This window comes from Oryctolagus cuniculus, chromosome 1 (assembly GCF_964237555.1).
Source record: "Oryctolagus cuniculus chromosome 1, mOryCun1.1, whole genome shotgun sequence".
Taxonomy (NCBI): domain Eukaryota; kingdom Metazoa; phylum Chordata; class Mammalia; order Lagomorpha; family Leporidae; genus Oryctolagus; species Oryctolagus cuniculus.
Genome location: NC_091432.1, coordinates 180,225,468 through 180,246,342, shown reverse-complemented (window position 1 = coordinate 180,246,342; position 20,875 = coordinate 180,225,468). Strand labels below are relative to the sequence as shown.

The window sequence follows — 20,875 nt, the reverse complement described above, 5'->3', positions numbered from 1 at the left end:
GTTGAAGTGCAGAATCCCTATATTTTCCTCCACTGTAACTGATGGCATCAGTGTCAGGAAGGAAGTTGGAGCAGGGCCAGGGTGCAGGTACAGGGCAGCGTTCACTGCCCCTAGGGGAAGGAGGGAGTGCTAGGTGACGGCTCCGAATCTTCATAGACAAATACCTCAGCTTGTAAGGTCCTAGCTTGTCCATCAATCTGTCCCATGTATTGCAGGACACTGCTTGAGTTAGGGCAATGGGTTCACAGTTGCTGCTGGCTCTATCTGGCTTTGTGAAGCTGCAGTATTTTTCTGGTGTAATGGAATGACTGTAGGGTCCTGGGGATGAAGATGTTAGGGTGTTTATGTCCCCCTCCCCCAGGGCAGCATGGATTCCAACAATGACTCTTTCCTCAAGAGGGCATCAGATTACTAGAGTCTATGCTCTGGGGAATGGGGAGGATGAGAGCTCCTCTGAGTAAAGCTACCACGTGTACTTCAGGTAGCTCCCTTTGTTAGGCTCCAACACTGTGATGAGGATGTATCCCGATGGTGCTCATATTATCCCAGCATTCAACAGTCTTGGAGATGGACTATGTCTTCTGCAATAAGGATTCCTCCCAGCTGTTTGCCATCATGCTTTTTTTTTTCACTCTTTCATATCAGGTCTGTGCCCAGTGAGGTTACCATGTCTCTTGCTGAGTTTTTGTGATCTACGGGAAATCACCTCAAAATGCAGTTACTGGGACTGGTGCAGCTGGTAAAGACACCGACTGCTAACATGATGCTCTGTTTCCAATCCAGCTCCCTGCTAATATGCCCCGGAAAGTGCAGTGGATGGCCCAACTGCTTCGGATCCTGACACCAACATCAGAGATCCAGATGGATTTTCTGCCTCCTGGTTTCAGCCTGGCCTGGCCTCACCTGGTTTTTGCAGGCATTTGGGGGTAAAACAGCAGATGGAAGATCTCTCTCTCCCTCTCTATTCTCTGTAACTCTGCCTTCAATTAAACAAATGAAAATCTTTAAAAGAATCCAGTTATGCTTTTATTAATCTTGTCCTCTGTAGAGGAGGGGACAAATGTTAGGCACCTCTATTCAGCCATCTTGGATAAAACCTGTTTAGCTGTATTTTCTAATTTCCTTTGCAACTTCTTCGATCCTCTGGTTGTTCTTAAGTGTTTTGTTCAGTTTCAATATTTGTGGATTTTCCAGCTTTTCCCTGCTACTGACTTCCAGTTTTATTCCATTATGATTGGAAAAGACTGTATATATTATTTCAATCTTTTTGAATTTAAGACTTATTTGTGGCCTAACATGTAGGACATCCCAGAAAATGATTTATGTGCACTTGAAAAGAATAAATGTTCTGTGGCTGTCAGGTGGTGTATTTTATATACATCTTTTAGGTCTAGTCGGTCCATAGTTTTGTTGACATCTTCTATTTCTTTGTTAATCTTGTCTGGTTATTCTGTTATTGAAAGTGGGGTATGAAAGTCTCTTTTTATTGTATTGCTATTTCTTTGTTCAACTATGTTGTAAGTTTGCTTCACGTATTTAGGAGCTCTGAGATTTGGTATATAAATATTTCTAACTCTTTTCTGTGTTTGGTGAATTGATCCTTCTTTCAGGTGAATGTCCTTCTTTGTGTCTTTAATAGCTTTTTTTGTTTCCCCTAGAAACCTTTTTTTTAAAGTATACAAACTTTATGTATTTCATAAATACAAATTTAGGAACATAGTGATTCTACCCACCTTTGTTTGATATTTGTACAACCATCCCTAGATTCTTTACCGTTTGCATTTTCCATCCCTTCACTTTCACACCGTGGGTTCAGTGAGTCTTTCAAATGGCATAGAGCTGGATCCTGCTCATCAATCCATTCAGCTACTCTATTTCTTTTATTTGGGGGTTTAGCCCATGTAGATTTAAAGGCAAAAATCTATTTTAAGCTATTAGCAACTTAATTTCAATTACATACAAAAATTATACTTTTACTCAGCCTTATACTCCCTACTTTGCTATTAATGTCACAAATTATATCTTTTTACATTATGTATCCATTAATATACTTTTGAAGTTGTAATTATTTTTAAATTAAAAGTGATTACTTACCACTATTACAGTATCATAGTATGCATTTTTCTATATGTTTACCTTTACCAGTGAGGTTAATAGCTTCCTTTCCTTTTGAGTTGCTATTCAGCATTCTTTTGTTTCAATTTGAAGGGCTCATCTTAGCATTTCTTCTATGGTAGGTTTATTGGTATAAACTCCATCTGCTTTTGGATATCTGAGAAAGTCTTTATCAGTTTTGAAAAACAATTTTTCAGATATGGTATTTGAGGTTGACACTTTTTTTCTTATTTAGTTTACACTTCTTTATGTGTATGACTATGCAATTTTTAGTGTATCTACAAAGTTGTTCAGTTATCACCAAAAACTAATTTTAGGGCATTTTCATCATCCCTGGATGAAATGTCATGGCCATTTACAGACACCTTTCCCACACTTGCCCCAGGCAACCACTTAATCTACCTGGATTAATGGAGTTCACGTTTTCTCAACGTTTTATATAAATGGAATCATACTACATGTGATCTCTTGTGACTGGCTTATTCCATTTAACACAGTGTATTCAAGGTTTACTTACATTGTAACTTGTATCTGTATTTCTTTTTTATTGATAGATGATAATCCAGTATATGGACACATCACATTTTTTTCCCTCCATTCACCAGCAGATTAACTTTGGGTTGTTTCCATTTTGGGGCTATTAAAAATAATGCTTTTTATGAGCATTCATATGCAAGTTTTTTTGTGTGAATTTATGTGTTCAATTCTTTTGGGTATGTAACTGGGAGTAGAATTACTAGGTCATGTTTAAACCTATGTTTTTACTTTTCTTTTTAAAAAAATTACTTTGAAAGAGTTATAAAGATAGAAGGAGAGAGAGAGGGAGGCAGATCTTCCATCTGCTGGTTCACTCCCTAGATGGCCACAATCGTCAGTGCTGTGCCAGGCCAAAGCCAAGTGCTTGGAGCTTCATCCAGGTCTCCCAAGTTGTGCCATCCTCTGTTGCTTCTCCCAGGCCATTAGCCGGGAGCTGCATCGGATATGGAGCAGCCAGCACTTGAGCTGGTATCCGTATAGGATGTCAGAATCAGAGGTTATGCCACAATACCGGCTCCTACACTTCATCTTTTGATGATCAGCCAGACTGTTTTATAAAGCAGCTGAGTAAGAGGTCAGATTTGTGACACAGAGTTAAGCTGTCTTCTGAGATGCTAGCATCCATATTAGAGTGCTGGTGTGAGTCCCAGAAATACTACTTCCTAATCAGCTCCCTGCTAATGCACTGGAGAAGGTAGAGGAGGATGGCAGAAATCCAGAGTGATTGGGTCTCTGCTCCCCATGTGAAAGACCAGGACAGAATTCCTGGTTCCTGGCGTAAGTCTTTTTCAGACCTGCTGTTGCCAGAATTTGGTGAGTGAACCACTGAATGGAAGATTCTCTCTTTCTCTCCACTTTGCTTTTATCTTCTCTATATCTTCATGAATACTTATTAATATTTGTCAATTTATTACTTTCAATGATCCAGGTTTTAGATTTATTGATCATGTCTATTACATTTTTGCTTTTAATATATTTTAACTTTTTTCCTTATCTTAATATTTCTTTCTTTCTGGGTGTCTTAGTTCAGGCTTTCATAACAGATTACCATAGACTGGGTGGCTTAAATAACAAATATTTACTTCTTACAGATCAGGATCCTATAAAGTCCAAGGCCAAAGCATTGGCAGATTTGTGGTCTGGTGAGAGCACTTTTCTTGATATGCAGATGTGTTCTTATTGCATCTTATGGCAGAGAGTAGAGAGATATCCTAGGTTTTCTTATTTTTGAAGGGCATCCCTTCTTAAGGACCCACCCTCATGAACTAATCTAACCCCTAATTACCTCCTAAAGACTCAACCTCCAAACACAATCACATTGGGGGCTATCAAATTTGGAAGGACACAAATATTCAGTTTATAACACTAGTTTTATTTAATTTCTTATCCTTAATTAGAATGTTTAAATCTGTAATTTTCAGTCTTCATATAGTTCTTAATATAAGTAATTAATGATAGTAATTTCTATTTATGTAACACCTTACCTGCATGCTACAAACTTTGATATGTATTATTTCACTGTCATTTAATTTGAAGTATTTTTTATTTCCAGTTTTTCCTCTTTGATCCATTCAATTATTTAGAAACACTTCCATAAATTTACTTCAGAGATTTTAAGTTATCTTTTAAAATTGATTTCTAACTTTACTCGTGTTAGATGATATTGCTTATATGATACCGGTTTTTTGAAATTTGTGTAGAGTTTTGTGGCCTAATTATGTGATTACTTTTGGCAAATATTCAGAGGAAGATGGTTTATTGCTCTGTCCACATAATGTTTATCCTTAAAAGAGTTTTTGTCAGCTTATTCTTTAGTGTTTTAATTATCAATATTTATAGTAGTTATTTGGAATATAATTCAATGCTCCTATTGTAGAGGTTCTCTGTCTACCTTTACAATAAAACTTCTCCAAATAATTACTCTAAAATATATGTTATATTTAATTATGTCTTCCAAATCCTTTCTCCTCTTATTCCCCAGTTGCTCTCCACTTACTCATTCTATGCAACAGCATTTGACATAGATGATCATTCCATTTTGAAATACTTTTATCATTTTGCTTGTTGAATACTACTTTCTCTTGGGTTTCCTTTTTCCTTAACTGGTCTCCTCTTTTCTGTTCCTTTCTTACCTTCCCAACCTCCAAATATTAGAGGGCACCAGGGTCACACCTTGGATCTCTACTCTTTACTAACTTCACTCCATGGTCATCCCAGCTAGTTTCATGCATCTAAATACCACTTTCATACTCTTAATCCAAACTTTGTATGTCTAGCCTAGCCCTCTACTAGAATTTTTTTTTTTTTTTTTTGACAGGCAGAGTGGACAGTGAGAGAGAGAGACAGAGAGAAAGGGCTTCCTTTCCCGTTGGTTCACCCCTCAATGGCCGCTGAGGCCGGCACGCCGTGCTGAACTGAAGTCAGGAGCCAATGTGCTTCTCCCGGTCTCCCATGTGGGTGCAGGGCCCAAGTACTCAGGCCATCCTCCACTGCACTCCCGGGCCACAGCAGAGAGCTGGACAGGAAGAGGGGCAACCGGGACAGAATCCGGCTCCCTGACTGGGACTAGAACATGATGTACCGGCACCACAGGCGGAGGATTAGCCTAGTGAGCCGCAGCGCAGGCCATCTACTAGAAATTTTAAACTGAGATCCTACCACTTACTTCACAGCTCCACTTCAAGCTACAACAATAAGCCATCAATGATTTTAGCCTATAAGGATATCTATTTCTTTTTTGTTTGCAAGTTCTAGTGTGCACTTATAAGCATATTTCTTGTTGGTATTTTCTACCCACAATATTTAATACTTAATTCAATTAATATGTTTTCATAAATATAATTCTTTTATCAAATTTCAAGTAACTTTAACCAACTTGAAATCCAATTTTTTATAATATTTCCCATGAACAATTTGAAAATCCTATGTATATCTCACAATTTCTTTGTATTGTGATATACATATCTAACTCTCACATTAGACTCATACATGGGAAAGGATTATATTTCATTCATTGCAGAATATTCCACTTTTATAATGCTTCACATGTGTTAGGTGCCTTAAACTAAATTGAACTGTAACAAATATAAACCCATTGGCCCATGTGCAAAACAACAGGTTAGTAATTTAAAAACAAATTCATATATTCATAGATGAATATATAATAATTCAATAGTGAGCAGAGTGTTACAATTTATCAATTGTACACATGTTGATATTTTAATGAAACATATCTACTTGAAAGTATACTGATGCAGTGAACACACTAAAAATATAATACTGTGGAATATATTATAACATCGCTTCATCATAAACAGAAAAGTAATTTCCAAGTGATGTTGTTTAAGTCACATTTTCCAATCTTACTATTTTTGTGTGTGTGTTCAGATTGGAAGTGTATCTGAAAACAGAATAAGAAGTATGATTTTATAGTACATAGTATTCTAAGTGATATTAGTTCCTTACAAAGTCTAATATAGGACACAGACGTTCTGTTAACAAATATCACTTGGTTCACCCAGAAGATAGAACATAGAAATAAGACAGTCACGTCCAATTCCACACGGATTCTCAGCTCAGATCATGGGTTTTGCACAGTTTACCTTGCGAACATGATCCGAGTGACATTTCACAAATTCCTGGATAAATGTTGCTACACTCTGCTTGGAGAGAGACAGGCTATGTCATGCACAGATCAATAATCGCACTGTGTTTCATCAGCCTCAAAATCAAAAGTGCTTCATCTGGCAAAAGCCATGGCCCTAGAGAATCTGACATATATAAACTGAATACCCTACAAGGAATGTGCACTGCACAAACTATTGGGGTAAAGTAAAAGAAAATGCTGAAGATTAGCAATGAAATACAATAAAAAAAGTAGTTTTCTATTCTATTATTACTAGAGGTGTGGATAAAGATCTCAAAAATGGAAATAAACCTAATTTCAAATTCTTTATTCCTGATCAATTAAAAAAATGGCTTCAGAAAAGTTTAACACTTCTAATCTTTTGAATAAGAGTTATGTAAATAAATATCAAAGATAAATATGAGTGTAAGATACAATAATAGTCCCATAAATCTAAATACATGAAACCTTTTTAAGCAATTTCATAAAGTATGGCCCTTTTAGAAGTAAAGGGTTTACTAAAAGACTTCAGGTTTAGTCATTTGTACACTCAATGTTTATATGCTAGATTAACCTAAAAACCTAAGGCAATTTTTGAACGGGCTATGCTCTGTTGTTTTAAATTCCAGATTCTGATACTTGGCAGAAATCTTTTGTTAGAGGCTTGATTAAACTAATTGAAGATTAACTTATTAATGCAATTTGACAACAAGATGAAGCAAGCTTAAAAACTCAAATCCAAAAAAGAAAACTGCTTTAAGATTCTTATTGCCCAAAAAAATCTCTTGAAAACAAAGTAAAATGTTGTAGAATTTAGTTGTGTCTGACTCAGAGGGTAGGGGATTCAAAAGTTCATCAAGAAATCAGAGAAGATAACGATGTTTAATTGCAAAATAAATGGCAGTGTATATATATGGCATTTCCATTAAAAGGTTATATTTGAGTCCTGGGATCACTTCGGCTATAGTTGAGGACTTAAGGTAAAGGAAGATCAAATGTTATTAGGCAGCACAAGTCCAGGTTCAGAGTATGATTCTCCAGGCCATATTTTGTAAATCATCTCTTCTCAAACTCTTAGAAATACTTCTATACCTCCTTTTATGAACATAAAGTACTGGGGATGTTTGGGTAGCAGTGTTCTTAATATAAAGAAATAGCCTTTAGTAGAGATTAAGAGGAATATGCTCTTACTTTAGAAAACATAGGGCCATTATCCAAACAAGATTCAGATAATTAAGGAAACATAAATAAGTGAAGTTGGCCTTCTAGGATTTCTGACAAGAAATGGTATGCTCCATTCTCTTTTAAAGTGCCATGCTACTAACATTACTAATCTTTATATGAAATCCATACCCTCCAAAACATTCATGACACTATTTAATCCATTAATTGGTTTGTCAATTTTCTAAGTCAGCTCCTTCAGTGACATCAATACTTTCAATTCCTCACTGTGAATGAAGCCAGTAAATAAATCAATCTTCATCCATTCATTGAAAAGGCATTATAATCTCAATTATTCTAGAATCTCTGAAAGTTATCAAAGTTTGGTAGATGTTTTTTGCCCTCAGGAGCTTATTATCCACAGATGCAAGATAATTATGAGATGTTAAGCTTCAAAACTACTAAGGTGTAGGCTTTTGGCATGGAGGTTAAGACACTGCATCCCATATAAGACTGCCTCAGATTCAAGTCCTGACGCTACTTTGTATTTCAGCTTTCTAATGTACAACCTGGGAGGCAGCAGGTGATGGCTCGAATACTGGGGACCCTGCCACCCATGTAAGAGACTCAGATTGAGTGCCCAGCTCCCAGGTTTGGCAAGGTCCTGCCTTGGCTGTTGTGGGAATTTGAGGAATGAATCAGATGGAAAACCTCTGTCTCAGTCTCTTTACCTCTGCTTCTCTGCCTTTCAAATAAATAAATTTTAAAATTATTAAATGTAAAACCCCATAAAAAGGAAGCTTAGAAAATAGAAAGATTATGGAATTGAGATCAAGAGAATCCTATAGCCTGATCTTGGGCAATTTATTTCAATAATTTGAAAATCAGTCACATTATTATATATACTATGAAGACAGTATCTTACTTATAAAGTTATTATGAAGATTCCATATAAAAACAAAAATAAAATGCATAAAAATGAACAAGTGCTAGCTGGTATTGTTTTGTGAAAAACATCGGAGTTAAAGAGCAGAAGTTCTGAAATAGGACTGACAAGGCTTAACCCTAGTTTTGCCACGTATAAGTGCTTTGTCTTTGGGCATGTTATCCTCTCTGCCTCAGTTTCCTCATTTGTACAATAAGATAAGTTACAGTCTCTACCTCATTCAATAAATGTTTGGGTTAATAAGTAAATAAATACAAAGTGCTTAGAATAATACCTGGAATATATGATTAGTCTTCAAAAAGTCAATGGAAAGTACTTTTTTAAGAACAAAGTACAGGCCGGTGCCACGACTCACTAGGCTAATCCTCCACCTTGCGGCGCTGGCACACCGGGTTCTAGTCCTGGTCGGGGCGCCGGATTCCGTCCCAGTTGCCCCTTTTCCAGGCCAGCTCTCTGCTGTGGCCAGGGAGTGCAGTAGAGGATGGCCCAAGTGCTTGGGCCCTGCACCCATATGGGAGACCAGGAGAAGTACCTGGCTCCTGCCATCAGATCAGCGCGGTGCGCCGGCCGCAGTGCGCCGGCCGCGGCGGCCATTAGAGGGTGAACCAACAGCAAAAGGAAGCCCTTTCTCTCTTGTCTCTCTCTCTCACTGTCCACTCTGCCTGTCAAAAAAAAAAAAAAAAAAAAAAAAAAAGAACAAAGTACAGGCTGGCGCCACAACTCAATAGCTAATCCTCTGCCTGCAGTGCCGGCACACCAGGTTCTAGTCCCGGTCGGGGTGCTGGATTCTGTCCCAGTTGCTCCTCTTCCAGGCCAGCTCTCTGCTGTGGCCTGGGAGTGCAGTGGAGGATGGCCCTAGTGCTTGGGCCCTGAACCCCATGGGAGACCAGGAGAAGCACCTGGCTCCTGACTTTGGATCAGCGCGGTGTGCCAGCTGTGGCAGCCATTGCGGGGTGAACCAATGGCAAAGGAAGACCTTTCTCTCTGTCTCTCTCACTGTCCACTCTCCCTGTCAAAAAAAAAAAAAAAATTCACAACAAAGTACAGGGGCTGGCACTGTGGCAAAACACTTAAAGCCACCACCTGCAGTGCTGGTCTCTGCTATGACCTGGGAAAGCAGTAGAAGATGGTCCAAGTCCTTGGGCACCTATACCCACATGTGAAGACCCGGAGGAAGCTCCTGCTCCTGGCTTCGGATGGGCACAGCTCTGGCCGTTGCAGCCAACTGAGGAGTGAACCAGAGGATGGAAGACCTCTCTCTCTTCTGTGCCTCTCCTTTTCTCTCTGTGTAACTCTGATTTTCAAATAAGTAAATAAATATTTTTAAAAAAAACACAGTACATGAATTTCAGAATTTTTTCCCCAAAATAAACTTTTCTTCTAATTCCACTTTCCACACATTTTTTGAAATCCACATACAAGAGTACATAAATTATTGGCTAAAATTATTTCTATTAAGAACATATGAAATAAGGGCCGGCGCTGCGGCTCATGAAATACAACATGAAAAAATGGATGCCTTGGCATAGACTGATAATACTGAGATAGTTTTATACAAGTGGAGATTGGTTACCATGACACAGAGGTTTTATGTGGATAAACAAAATGACTGAACAAACAGAACGTGGACTATTTGAAAATTCTGCTGAGAAGTTTGGCTTTGAAATGGTCATAAATGTGAACCAAATCTGGGTGCATGATTAAATCTATATTCTAGTAAAATTATCTTGGTAGTAGTATATGGAAAGAAATAAAGAAGTACTAGAGAAACCAAATGGATGAATATCACAGTATTCAAGGTTTAAGAGATAAGTAAATACCCAGTGGCATTAGAAATGGAAATGAAAGGAAAAACAATAGGATTTGACTGTAGCTTTGGTTTAAGTCTCATAAGGAGAGAACATTCTAAGATGTTTCTGAGGTATCAGTTTGAAGGACAATACAGTTTGGGGGAATTTTGGATTGGAACATGATGAATTTGTGGTAATGGGGAACCAAAGGGAAGTATCTTCTATAGTGACACAGAAGGCATGGATGAATGCTATTTTAGGGATCATCTAAAAAAAAGGAGTAAAAATTGTAGGGATGCAAGTAGTTAGATTCATAAATGAAAAAAAATAATAGGAGTTTAAGACAGAATTCTGAAAAACAGGCATACATGCAGATGAAACAAAAAGGGGCCACTAGATAAAACAAAACAACTTAGAAAACAGGGATAACAAAAAAAATACTAAAAGGGACAAAGTATTAAATTGTACATCAACAGTCAGGACAAGGGCTGATCAAGTCACCTTTTCTCATAGTGTCCATTTCACTTCAACAGGTTTCCTTTTTGGTGCTTGGTTAGTTGTCACCGATCAGGGAGAACATATGATATTTGTCCCTCGTGGACTGGCTTATTCACTCAGCATGATGTTTTCCAGATTCCTCCATTTTGTAGCAAATGACCGGATTTCACTGTTTTTTACTGCTGTATAGTATTCTATAGAGTACATATCCTATAATTTCTTTATTCAGTCTACTGTTGATGTGCATTTGGGTTGATTCCAGGTATTAGCTATTTTGAGTTGAGCTGCAATAAACATTAAGGTGCAGACAGCTTTTTTGTTTGCCAATTTAATTTCCTTTGGGTAAATTCCAAGGAGTGGGATGGCTGGGTTGTATGGTAGGGTTATCTTCAGGTTTCTGAGGAATTTCCAGACTGACTTCCATAGTGGCTTGACCAGTTTGCGTTCCCACCACAGTGGGTTAGTGTCCCTTTTTCCCCACATCCTCTCCAGCATCTGTTGTTGGTAGACTTCTGAATGTGAGCCATTCTAACCGGGTGAGGTGAAACCTCATTGTGGTTGTGATTTGCATTTCCCTGATTGCTAGTGATCTTGAACATTTTTTCATGTGTCTGTTGGCCATTTGGATTTCCTCTTTTGAAAAATGCCTATTGAGGTCCTTGGCCCATCTCTTAAGTGGGTTGTTTGTTTTGATGTTTTGGAGTTTCTTGATCTCTTTGTAGATTCTGGTTATCAACCCTTTATCTGTTGCATAGTTTGCAAATATTTTTCCCATTCTGTCGTTGCCTCTTTACTTTCCTGACTGTTTCTTTTGCAGTACAGAAACTTCTCAATTTGATGCAATCCCAAATGTTAATTTTGGCTTTGACTGCCTGTGCTTCTGAAGTCTTTTCCAAGAAGTCTTTGCCGGTACCTATAAGATGCAGGGTTTCTCTGATGTTCTCTAATAATTTGATGGTGTCGGGTTGTAGATTTAAGTCTTTAATCCATGTTGAGTGAATTTTTGTGTAAGGTGAAAGGTAGGGGTCTTGCTTCATGCTTCTGCATGTGGAAATCCAATTTTTCCAGCACTATTTATTGAATAGACTGTCCTTACTCCAGGGATTGGTTTTGGATCCTTGATCAAATATGAGTTGGCTGTAGATGTTTGGATTGATTTCTGGTGTTTCAGTTCTGTGCCACTGGTCTATCCATCTGTTTCTGTACCAGTACCATGCTGTTTTGATTACAACTGCCCTGGAGTATGTCCTGAAATCTGGTATTGTGATGCCTCCGGCTTTGTTTTTGTTGTTCAAGATTGCTTTAGCTATTCGAGGTCTCCTGTGTCTCCATATCAGTTTCAGCATCATTTTTTCTAGATCTGAGAAGAATGTCTTTGGTATTTTGATTGGTATTGCATTGAATCTATAAATTTCTTTAGGGAGAATGGACATTGATATTGATTTTCCAATCCATGAGCATGGAAGATTTTTCCATTTTTTGGTATCCTCTTCTATTTCTTTCTTTAAGGTTTTGTAATTCTCATCGTAGAGATCTTTAACGTCCTTGGTTAAGTTTATTCCAAGGTATTTGATTGTTTTTGTGGCTATTATGAATGGGATTGATCTTAGAAGTTGTTTCTCAGCCATGGCATTGCCTGTGTATACAAAGGCTGTTGATTTTTGTGCAATGATTTTATATCCTGCTACTTTACCAAACTCTTCTATGAGTTCCAATAGTCTCTTAGTAGAGTTCTTTGGATCCCCTAAATAAAGAATCATATCATCTGCAAAGAGGGATAGTTTATCCATTTTAGTATTTTTTTTTGTTCTAGTTAATACTTTTGGTTGAATTCTGTAATTAACACACAATTATTCTTAGGTGTTGAAATTTAACTGAAAAGTGATTGCTTTGAAATATAAGAGTGGGAATAAGAGAGGGAGGAGATGTACAATTTTGGACATGCTCAATCGGACTTGCCCTAAATGGTGGAGTTAGAAACCTGCCAGAGGATTCCAATACAATCCCATCAAGGTGGCATGTACCAATGCCATCTCACTAGTCCAAGTGATCAATTTCAGTTCATAGTTGATCACACTGATAGGTCTAAGTGTCAAAGGGATCACACAAACAAGACTAGTGTCTGAAAATGCTAACTGATAGAATAAAAAAAGGGAGAGAATGATCCAACATGGGAAGCGGGATGCACAGCAGACTCATAGAATGGCAGATGTTCTAAATAGCATTCTGGCCTCAAAATCAGCCCTTAAGGCATTCAGATCTGGCTGAAGAGCCTATGAGAGTACTTTAGGCATGGAAAGGCAAGACACTTTGGCAAAAAATAAAAGAAGAAGAAGAAGAAGACCTAAATGAAAGATCTCTGCGAGTGAGATCCCAGTGGAAAGAATGGGGCCATCAAACAAGGAGATACCTTTCTCTGAAGGGAGGAGAGAACTTCCACTTTGACTATGACCTTGTCTAAATAAGATAGAAGTCGGTGAACTCAAAAGGCTTCCATAGCCTTGGAAACTCATGACTAGAGCCTAGGGAGATTACTGATGCCATCAACAAGAGTGTCAATTTGTTAAGTCAACAACAGGAGTCACTGTGCACTTACTCTTCATGTAGGATGTCTGTCCTTAATGTGTTGTTCAATGTGAATTAATGCTATAACTAGTACTGAAACAGTATTTTACACTTTATGTTCTGTGTGGGTGCAAACTGTTGAAATCTTTACTTAATATATACTAAACCGATCTTCTGCATATAAAGATAATTGAAAATGAAACTTGATGGGAATGGAATGGGAGAGGGAGTGGGAGGTGGGAGGGGTGTGGGTGGAAGGGAAGTTATGGGGGAGAAAAAGCCATTGTAATCCATAAACTGTACTTTGGAAATTTATATTTACTAAATAAAGTTAAAAAAAAAGAAAACAGGGATAACAGTGAAAAAAGTGCATTCTTTTTTATGAACATTAACTAAGAATATATATATATATGTATGGTATGAGCACTATAGAACAAACACTCAAAGACAGGAAAAACATAGTTCTTACTTCTAAAGTATTTTAAAGTGCTTATGATGTCAAATATAAATAGGCATCACAAGAGGATGGTAGACTACCATTTGGATAAGAAAAAAATACATTTGTTTCTCCTATGTCTCTAACCTAGAAGCATGTCCAGCATTCCTTTAAAAAAGTTATTTTTTTTGAAAGGTTTAGTGACAGGGTGAGGAGGGGAACAGAGAAGATATCTTCCATCTATGGTGCACTTCCCGGATAGTTGTAACATCGAGGGCTTTGTCAGTGCAGAACCAGGAGGCTAGAACTCCATATAGGTTTCCACATAGGTAGCAGGGGCTCAAGTAGTTTGGCCATCTTCCCATACTTTCCCACATGCATTAGCAGAGACCTTGATCAGAAGTGGAGCAGCTGAGTCTTGAACTGGTTCTATGATAGGGTATAAGTGTTGCAGATAGTGGCTTAACTCAACAACCACCACACTACTCTCATGGTCACCATTCTAATACAAGGGTTTGGACATAGCTGTTGGATAGCAGATTTGGCATCTTGACAGATTTGATGGGAAGAGTACCCATAAAAAGGAAGTAAACCTTAGATTGCACTCATTTCTCCTCATTGTCTAATATCTATTTCAACTTCACAGTTTGCAATGCTTCTCTGTGTTTTTGTTGTTGTTGTTGTTGTTGTTTTTTAGTACAGTCATAAGAATTGTTGTGGTAAGAAATTATCTTTAAACAATTTTGAAAGAGATCACTTTGGAGTCTTTGCCCTCCTAGTTATCACACTGGAATGCCCAAGTAGTATAAAAGCAAATTCACAGGAAGGATAATAATCTGAAAGCTTTAATGGAACGATGATAATTTTTTGGACACTTTAAAGCAGATGAGATCAGAATGAGCATCTCTTTTCAAAGAGATATCTTAGAAACAAACAAAACCAATGAATATTCCCAGTATAACTCTAGGCAGGGAACTCTAAAATTCAGACATAAAGTGGATAGAAATAAACCGTGAGCAATTAATTATTTAAAGGTAGTTTCTGTAGAAACTGACACTCAGAAAAATATTCTTAGAAAACAGAAGGTATTATTCCTTATAACTTGTTGACAAAATAAACATTTAGATAAACTTTAGAAAAATGAACTTTTAAAAACTAAAGATAAAAATTTTAAAAGTTGCTAGAGACAAAAAATACATTATTTATAAGGATATGGCAGTTTGAATGACAGTGAAATTCTCATCTAAAGCTATAGAGCCCAAAAAAGAAGTGGCACATCTTTTCCAAAAACATTAATTGTTTTTCAAAATAGTAATACAAAGACCTGTTGACTACAATTTCTATATTCTTTAGAAATGAAGATAAAAGATTCTTAGAAGGAAACTCTGAGAATTTGTAGCATGCCTTTTAATAATGATTAAAGTGAGTTCTCTAAACAGAAAGCATAACAGAGTGAGATTTAGAACTTCAAACGGTAAAAAAGAAGATTGGAATGCATAAAGTAAGAGGTAAGATATTTGAAGTTACTTAAAAAACTTCATAGAACTATTGAATTAAAAGATAAGTTCATTTTGGTACAATAATTTTTGGAATTCATGCATAGTTTTTAACATAAGCTGCATTTTTGAAGACCCCTTGTAAATGTGGATTTCAAAAACTTTTTGCACCAAAGCAAATTTCTTTTAATTTCATTTTCCATAAAGTTTTTAAAGTACTTTCATAATAGACAATCTTGCCTGTTGTGAATTTCTTACATCATATGTGATGGTGGTACAACTTTTTTTTCAGATTTATTCGTTTATTTGAAAGGCAAAGATAGAGCGAGAGAAGGGGTTGAGAGGGAAGGAGGGAGGGAGGCGGAGAGGGAGGGAGAGAGCAGGAAAGGGGAGGAGGGAGAGAGGGGGAAAGGGGGGGAGAGAGAAAGAGAAAGAGAGAGAATGAATATTCCATCTGCTGGTTTGCTTTCCAAATGGCAGCAAGGGCCAGGGCTGGGCCAAGCAGAAACTAGGAGTCAGGAGCTTCCTCTGGGTCTCCCACATGGGTACAGGGGCCCAAGGACTGGGACCATCTTCTGCTGCTTTCCCAGGTGCATTATCAGGGAGCTGGATTAGAAGTGGAGCAGCCAGGACTTGAACTAGCAACCATATGGGATGCCAGCACTGCAGGTGGAGGCTTAACCTTCTCTATATGCCAAAGTGCTGGCCCCATGGAGCAACTTTTATAACACCAACTGATAGAGTGTTTAACATATGTAAAGGAAATACAGTAGACACTTATATTTCAGTGTTGGAGAGGGTGAGTGTAACAACAATTTTTTTGTGAATCTAAATTTTCTGAAGTCAAATTATTATATGTCAAACTTAATTTGAAAAATACATTAGACTACAAAAGGGTAAAGTGTAAAATATGTCAATATTTCAAAATTTTATAAAATTCACTACGAGATAATTAGAAACAGGACTCTGTAGTCATAATATAAGGCTCACATTTTAGGTCTACTTACTATTTACCATAAAACTTGGGTTATTACTATGACCCCATGAATTTACCTGGAAGAAACATTGCATAATTAAGAGGGTACAATATTAAGAGTCAGAACATCTGCATCTGAGCAACAGATCTATAATATACCAGGGAAGCAAATACACATGCTAACTAAACTATTTAGATCTCAGATGAATTGCTTTTTAAATGAAAATAAAGGCTGGCGCTGCGGCTCACTAGGCTAATCCTCCACCTTGCTGCGCCGGCACACCGGGTTCTAGTCCCAGTCGGGGCGCCGGATTCTATCCCGTTGCCCCTCTTCCAGGCCAGCTCTCTGCTGTGGCCAGGGAGTGCAGTGCAGGATGGCCCAGGTGCTTGGGCCCTGCACCCCATGGGAGACCAGGAGAAGTACCTGGCTCCTGCCATCAGATCGGTGCGGTGCGCCGGCCGCAGCGCGCCAGCTGTGGCGGCCACTGGGGGGTGAACCAATGGCAAAGGAAGACCTTTCTCTCTGTCTCTCTCACTGTCCACTCTACCTGTCAAAAAATAAAAAAATAAAAAAATGAAAATAAAAAGTATGTCACAGGTTTGTCATGAAATCTAACAAACTATACAGCATCATTTTGTAAATGTTTCCACTATTCAAGTATAATCTATTTTCACTAATGAAAATAATAAGAAACCAAAACAAACTTTTGGTTAGATGTATAGCAGCTGAGACATCCTCCAGGAATGTGAACTTGCCACAGTTAATCACTGCACAATGAAAGTAATCATATTACCCAATCTTACAAAGATTCTGTAAAAGTTAAATGAATGAATACACATAAATTGCCACGTAAGCACATAGTGAACACATAAAGGTTACCTATTCTTAATACTATAGTTATTACTATAGTAATGGAGTAACTTTTCCTCATTGATATCCATTCTCCTTACACCGTAGTTCATGGCAGTGTATGTATGAACTTTAACAGTGTGAGAGGAATTCCAATATACCCGAAAGTGATTTTGCTAATTTTTTATACAATTCATAATCCTCCAGGCTCTGGTGGCAATGCTACTTTCTCAGAAATGCATTCCTTGACCACTCTCTGAATCCAACATCCTTTTTCTTTTTTAAATTACAATACACGCTATAATCTTTAACTATCATATTGTTCCATATTTATCTATTCTATCTCTTACCAGAAATGAGCTCCACGAGAGTGAAACCATATCTATATCTATTCCCATTTTCTACCATGGCTCCTGGCACATACAAGATACACAAGAAATACTTGATGAATTATACAATGCTTGTAAGGGGTTACTAAACAGCAAACTTTTAAAAACTATGAAAAGAGAAAAGATGACTGCTTTAGTACACATGTGGTTATTCTGCCATTGAGATCCCAGAACTGGTTTACTCCAGCTGAAGGTAATACTATTCTCAATAGCTAATCCTTAGTCACTTAATGATTCTTTTTTAAAAGTTTTATTTATTTATTTATTTGAAAGAGTTAACAGAGAAAGAAAGAGAGGCAGAGAGAGAGGTCTTCCATATGCTAGTTCACTCCCCACATGGAGCTGTGTAGGTCCGAAGCCAGGAGCCAGGAGATTCTTTCAAGTTTCCCACATGGGTGTAGGGGCCCAAGGACTTGGGCCATCTTCCACTGCTTTCCCAGGCCATAGCAGAGAGCTGGATCAGAAGTGGAGCAGCCGGGACATGAACCAGCACCCAATGGGATGTTGGCACTGCAGGTGGCGGCTTTACCTGCTATGCCACAGAGCCGGCCCCTAATGATTAATTCTTCAATCCTGAGAATTTTCTTTGCCTTATACACTATATATAACCATGAAGTAAAGAAAACCATTAAGCTGAAAAATGAATTGGAATAATATTGGAATGCCAGGTTTATATACATTAATATGACTTTTTTCTGCTGTTTCAAGTAATTAATTTTGAAAAAGAAGGAAATGACAACTGGAGATTCAACCTTAGATGTGTAAGATATAATATACCTACTGACCTCTTCATTCACCACATTTTAAATATTTGTTCAATTCTGAGCATCACATTTGACAGGTTATTCAGATAAAGATTTTTAAAACATGATTGTTAAAGGCTGAAAGACTGGCAATCTGACAGACTATACAACTTGAAATCCTTTCCAAACATGGAAATTCTAGATAATGTATAATTGCAAATGTTTTCCTCAGTGTACAACTGAAATTCCAAGATAAAAATGGGAAATACTCCAACACTGGAATCACAAACTAAATGTGTAACTGAAGCTGTTGGTAGCACTAACAGCGTGGGAATTACCAGGGTCACTGGCCTCAGGAACTGTGGAAAACAGGAGCTGAAACTTTGACATTGGAGTCCAAGAGGCCGGTTTTTTAAGTGTTGCAGCTTCAGTTAAGGAATAGGAAAGCAATAAGAAAGTCTGTCTGTCTTGGCTGGTATTAGGGTAGCGTACAGAATTCTTCAGACTTTGTACTGAGAACGAACTTCTGTGGCTATCTCATGATAGGTTCCAAATCTGCATTTATCAGTGTGGGCCAGAAAGCCTTAACCCTGAGATTTAGGATCAATATTGACCACTGATGATGGGTAGCAAAAGTAAGCAAAAAAACAGTCTGGGGGAAAGTTCTCCAAACAGAAGTTTCAAGGAATTACTATGGGAAAAACACACCATACTGAAGCTGAAGTGAGAACTAAAATTGCAAATCTAAGTAAAAACATCCCATCATGGCTGAGGGCAAGCGTAAAAACAAACAGGAAGATCAGAACTATAGAACTTACAATTTGAAAAGATATAAAGATGCAAAAGAAATGAGCCCAAGATAAGAACAAAAATCCATGACATAGAATAAGACTGAAATAAATTTTCAAGATATAGATATATGTTCATAGCTGTAGACATAGATAAACTAATGAATTTTAGCATGTAAAATAAGGTATGTAAGATGGAAGAGGAATATCACCTAGGAAGAGGATAAAAATTATAAATTTAAATTATAAAATTATATTAAAATTCTGTTTCTTACTACCATTTTGGAAGTGGCAGTTCTCCCTTATCTGTGAGAGAGATATATTCCAACATCCCCAATGGACACGTGAACTGTGGATAGTACCAAACCCTTTATGCACTGTTTTTTTCCTACACATATAATTTATAGATTAGGCATACTAGTATATTAACAACTAATAGCAAATACCTAATAAAATAGAACAATTATACTATAATGAAAGCTGTGTGAATGTACTCTCTTTCAAAATATCTTATTGTGCAGCATTCATCCTTCCTGTGATGTGAGATGATACAATCCTACGTGACTACATGAAGTGAGGTGAATGACACCGGTGTTGTAACATGGCATTAGGCTATTCTATGAGGGTTACTTAAGTACATGCAGTGTAATACCCAAACAGTTGATCTGATGACTAAGAAAATGTACTAAATGAATAAGGAGCAAGTAACCTATATAACATGCATATGCTGGACAAGGGAATGATTCATATCCAGGTGAGATGGGACAGGGCAGCATAACCTGTCATCAAACTACTCAAAACAGTACACAATCGAAACTCATAAATAATTTATTGCTGGAATTTTCCACTTGATATCCTTGAACTCTACTTTACTACAGGTAACTAAAACTGTAAACTGCAGATTGTGTGTGCGTGTGTGTGTGAGAGAGAGAGAGAGAGAGAGAGATACAGAGAGAGAGATACACAGAGAGAGAGACATTGATTGATTAGGGGACTACTTTGAACACTTTGTTTCCCTGGCCCCCAACGCTGTCAACACTATGCATTCTGGGCCTGTGGTAAGCATGGCAGCCATAATGATACCTGAATTTCTTTCAGGGTCCTCCCCTTTTCTTAAAAAAGAGTTCACACTCACAGCCAGGTAGATTTATGGTCCTATATTATGAAATCCAAGATGTTTGACAGCCTTCCTTCATTCTGTTTTGTTTTTCTGTTTCTATCAGTCACAGCTAGCAGTATTCCTCATGGTATAATTCAATCTCTATCCCTGTCTTCTGTTGACAAGGCTGATTATGTCCGTGGTGCTAACTCACACAAATCTGCTAATCAAATGATTGTTCAGCCACATGCTTAATGTTCTCTTCATAATTATCTTCCTCAGTATTTGCAATATTTTGTAGAATCAAATTTTCCAGCTGTGGTTTCTTTTTTCCTTAACATTTTTTTTTCAATTCATCTCTCTCCTTTTTCATTTTACATAATAAAAAGGAATCATGCCACTCCTTTCATCTGTTGCTTAGAAATCGCAACTAAATATCCAATTCATCATTCACAAGTTTGTCTTCCACAAAATACTAAAACAAAATTCCTATGTGATATAACGGTATAACTAGTACTCAAACAGTACTTTGTGTTTCTGTATGGGTGCAAACTGTTGAAATCTTTACTTAGTATATACTTAATTGATCTTCTGTATATAAAGATAATTGAAATTGAATCTTGATGTGAATGGAATGGGAGAGGGAGCGGGAGACGAGATGGTTGCGGGTGGGAGGGAGGTTATGGGGGAAAAAGCCACTGTAATCCAAAAGCTGTATTTTGGAAATTTATATTTATTAAATAAAAGTTAAAAAAAGGACAAAAAGTCATCCAAAATTTTACACTTTATCACAATTACTGCTTTTCCTCCTGTTTCTGATAACATGTTTCTTATTACCAAGACCTGATCAGAATTTCCCTT

General features: G+C 37.4%; 1 protein-coding gene across 18 annotated transcripts in view; it reads right to left on the bottom strand.

The window, feature by feature from the left end:
* Positions 1-20,875, bottom strand: part of CNTLN (centlein) — a 396,518-nt gene that overhangs the window by 85,829 nt on the left and 289,814 nt on the right. The window contains exons 20-21 of one of the 18 annotated variants that reach the window (XM_051845312.2): positions 9,542-9,678; positions 1,502-7,725 (exon numbers count right to left, since the gene is read on the bottom strand). The exons of the other annotated variants lie outside the window; for them this stretch is intronic. Coding sequence (XP_051701272.2) covers positions 7,683-7,725; positions 9,542-9,678 — 180 coding nt within the window. The 3' untranslated portion in view covers positions 1,502-7,682. Of the gene's footprint in view, positions 1-1,501; positions 7,726-9,541; positions 9,679-20,875 lie in introns of those variants that run through there. 18 annotated transcript variants of the gene reach the window in all.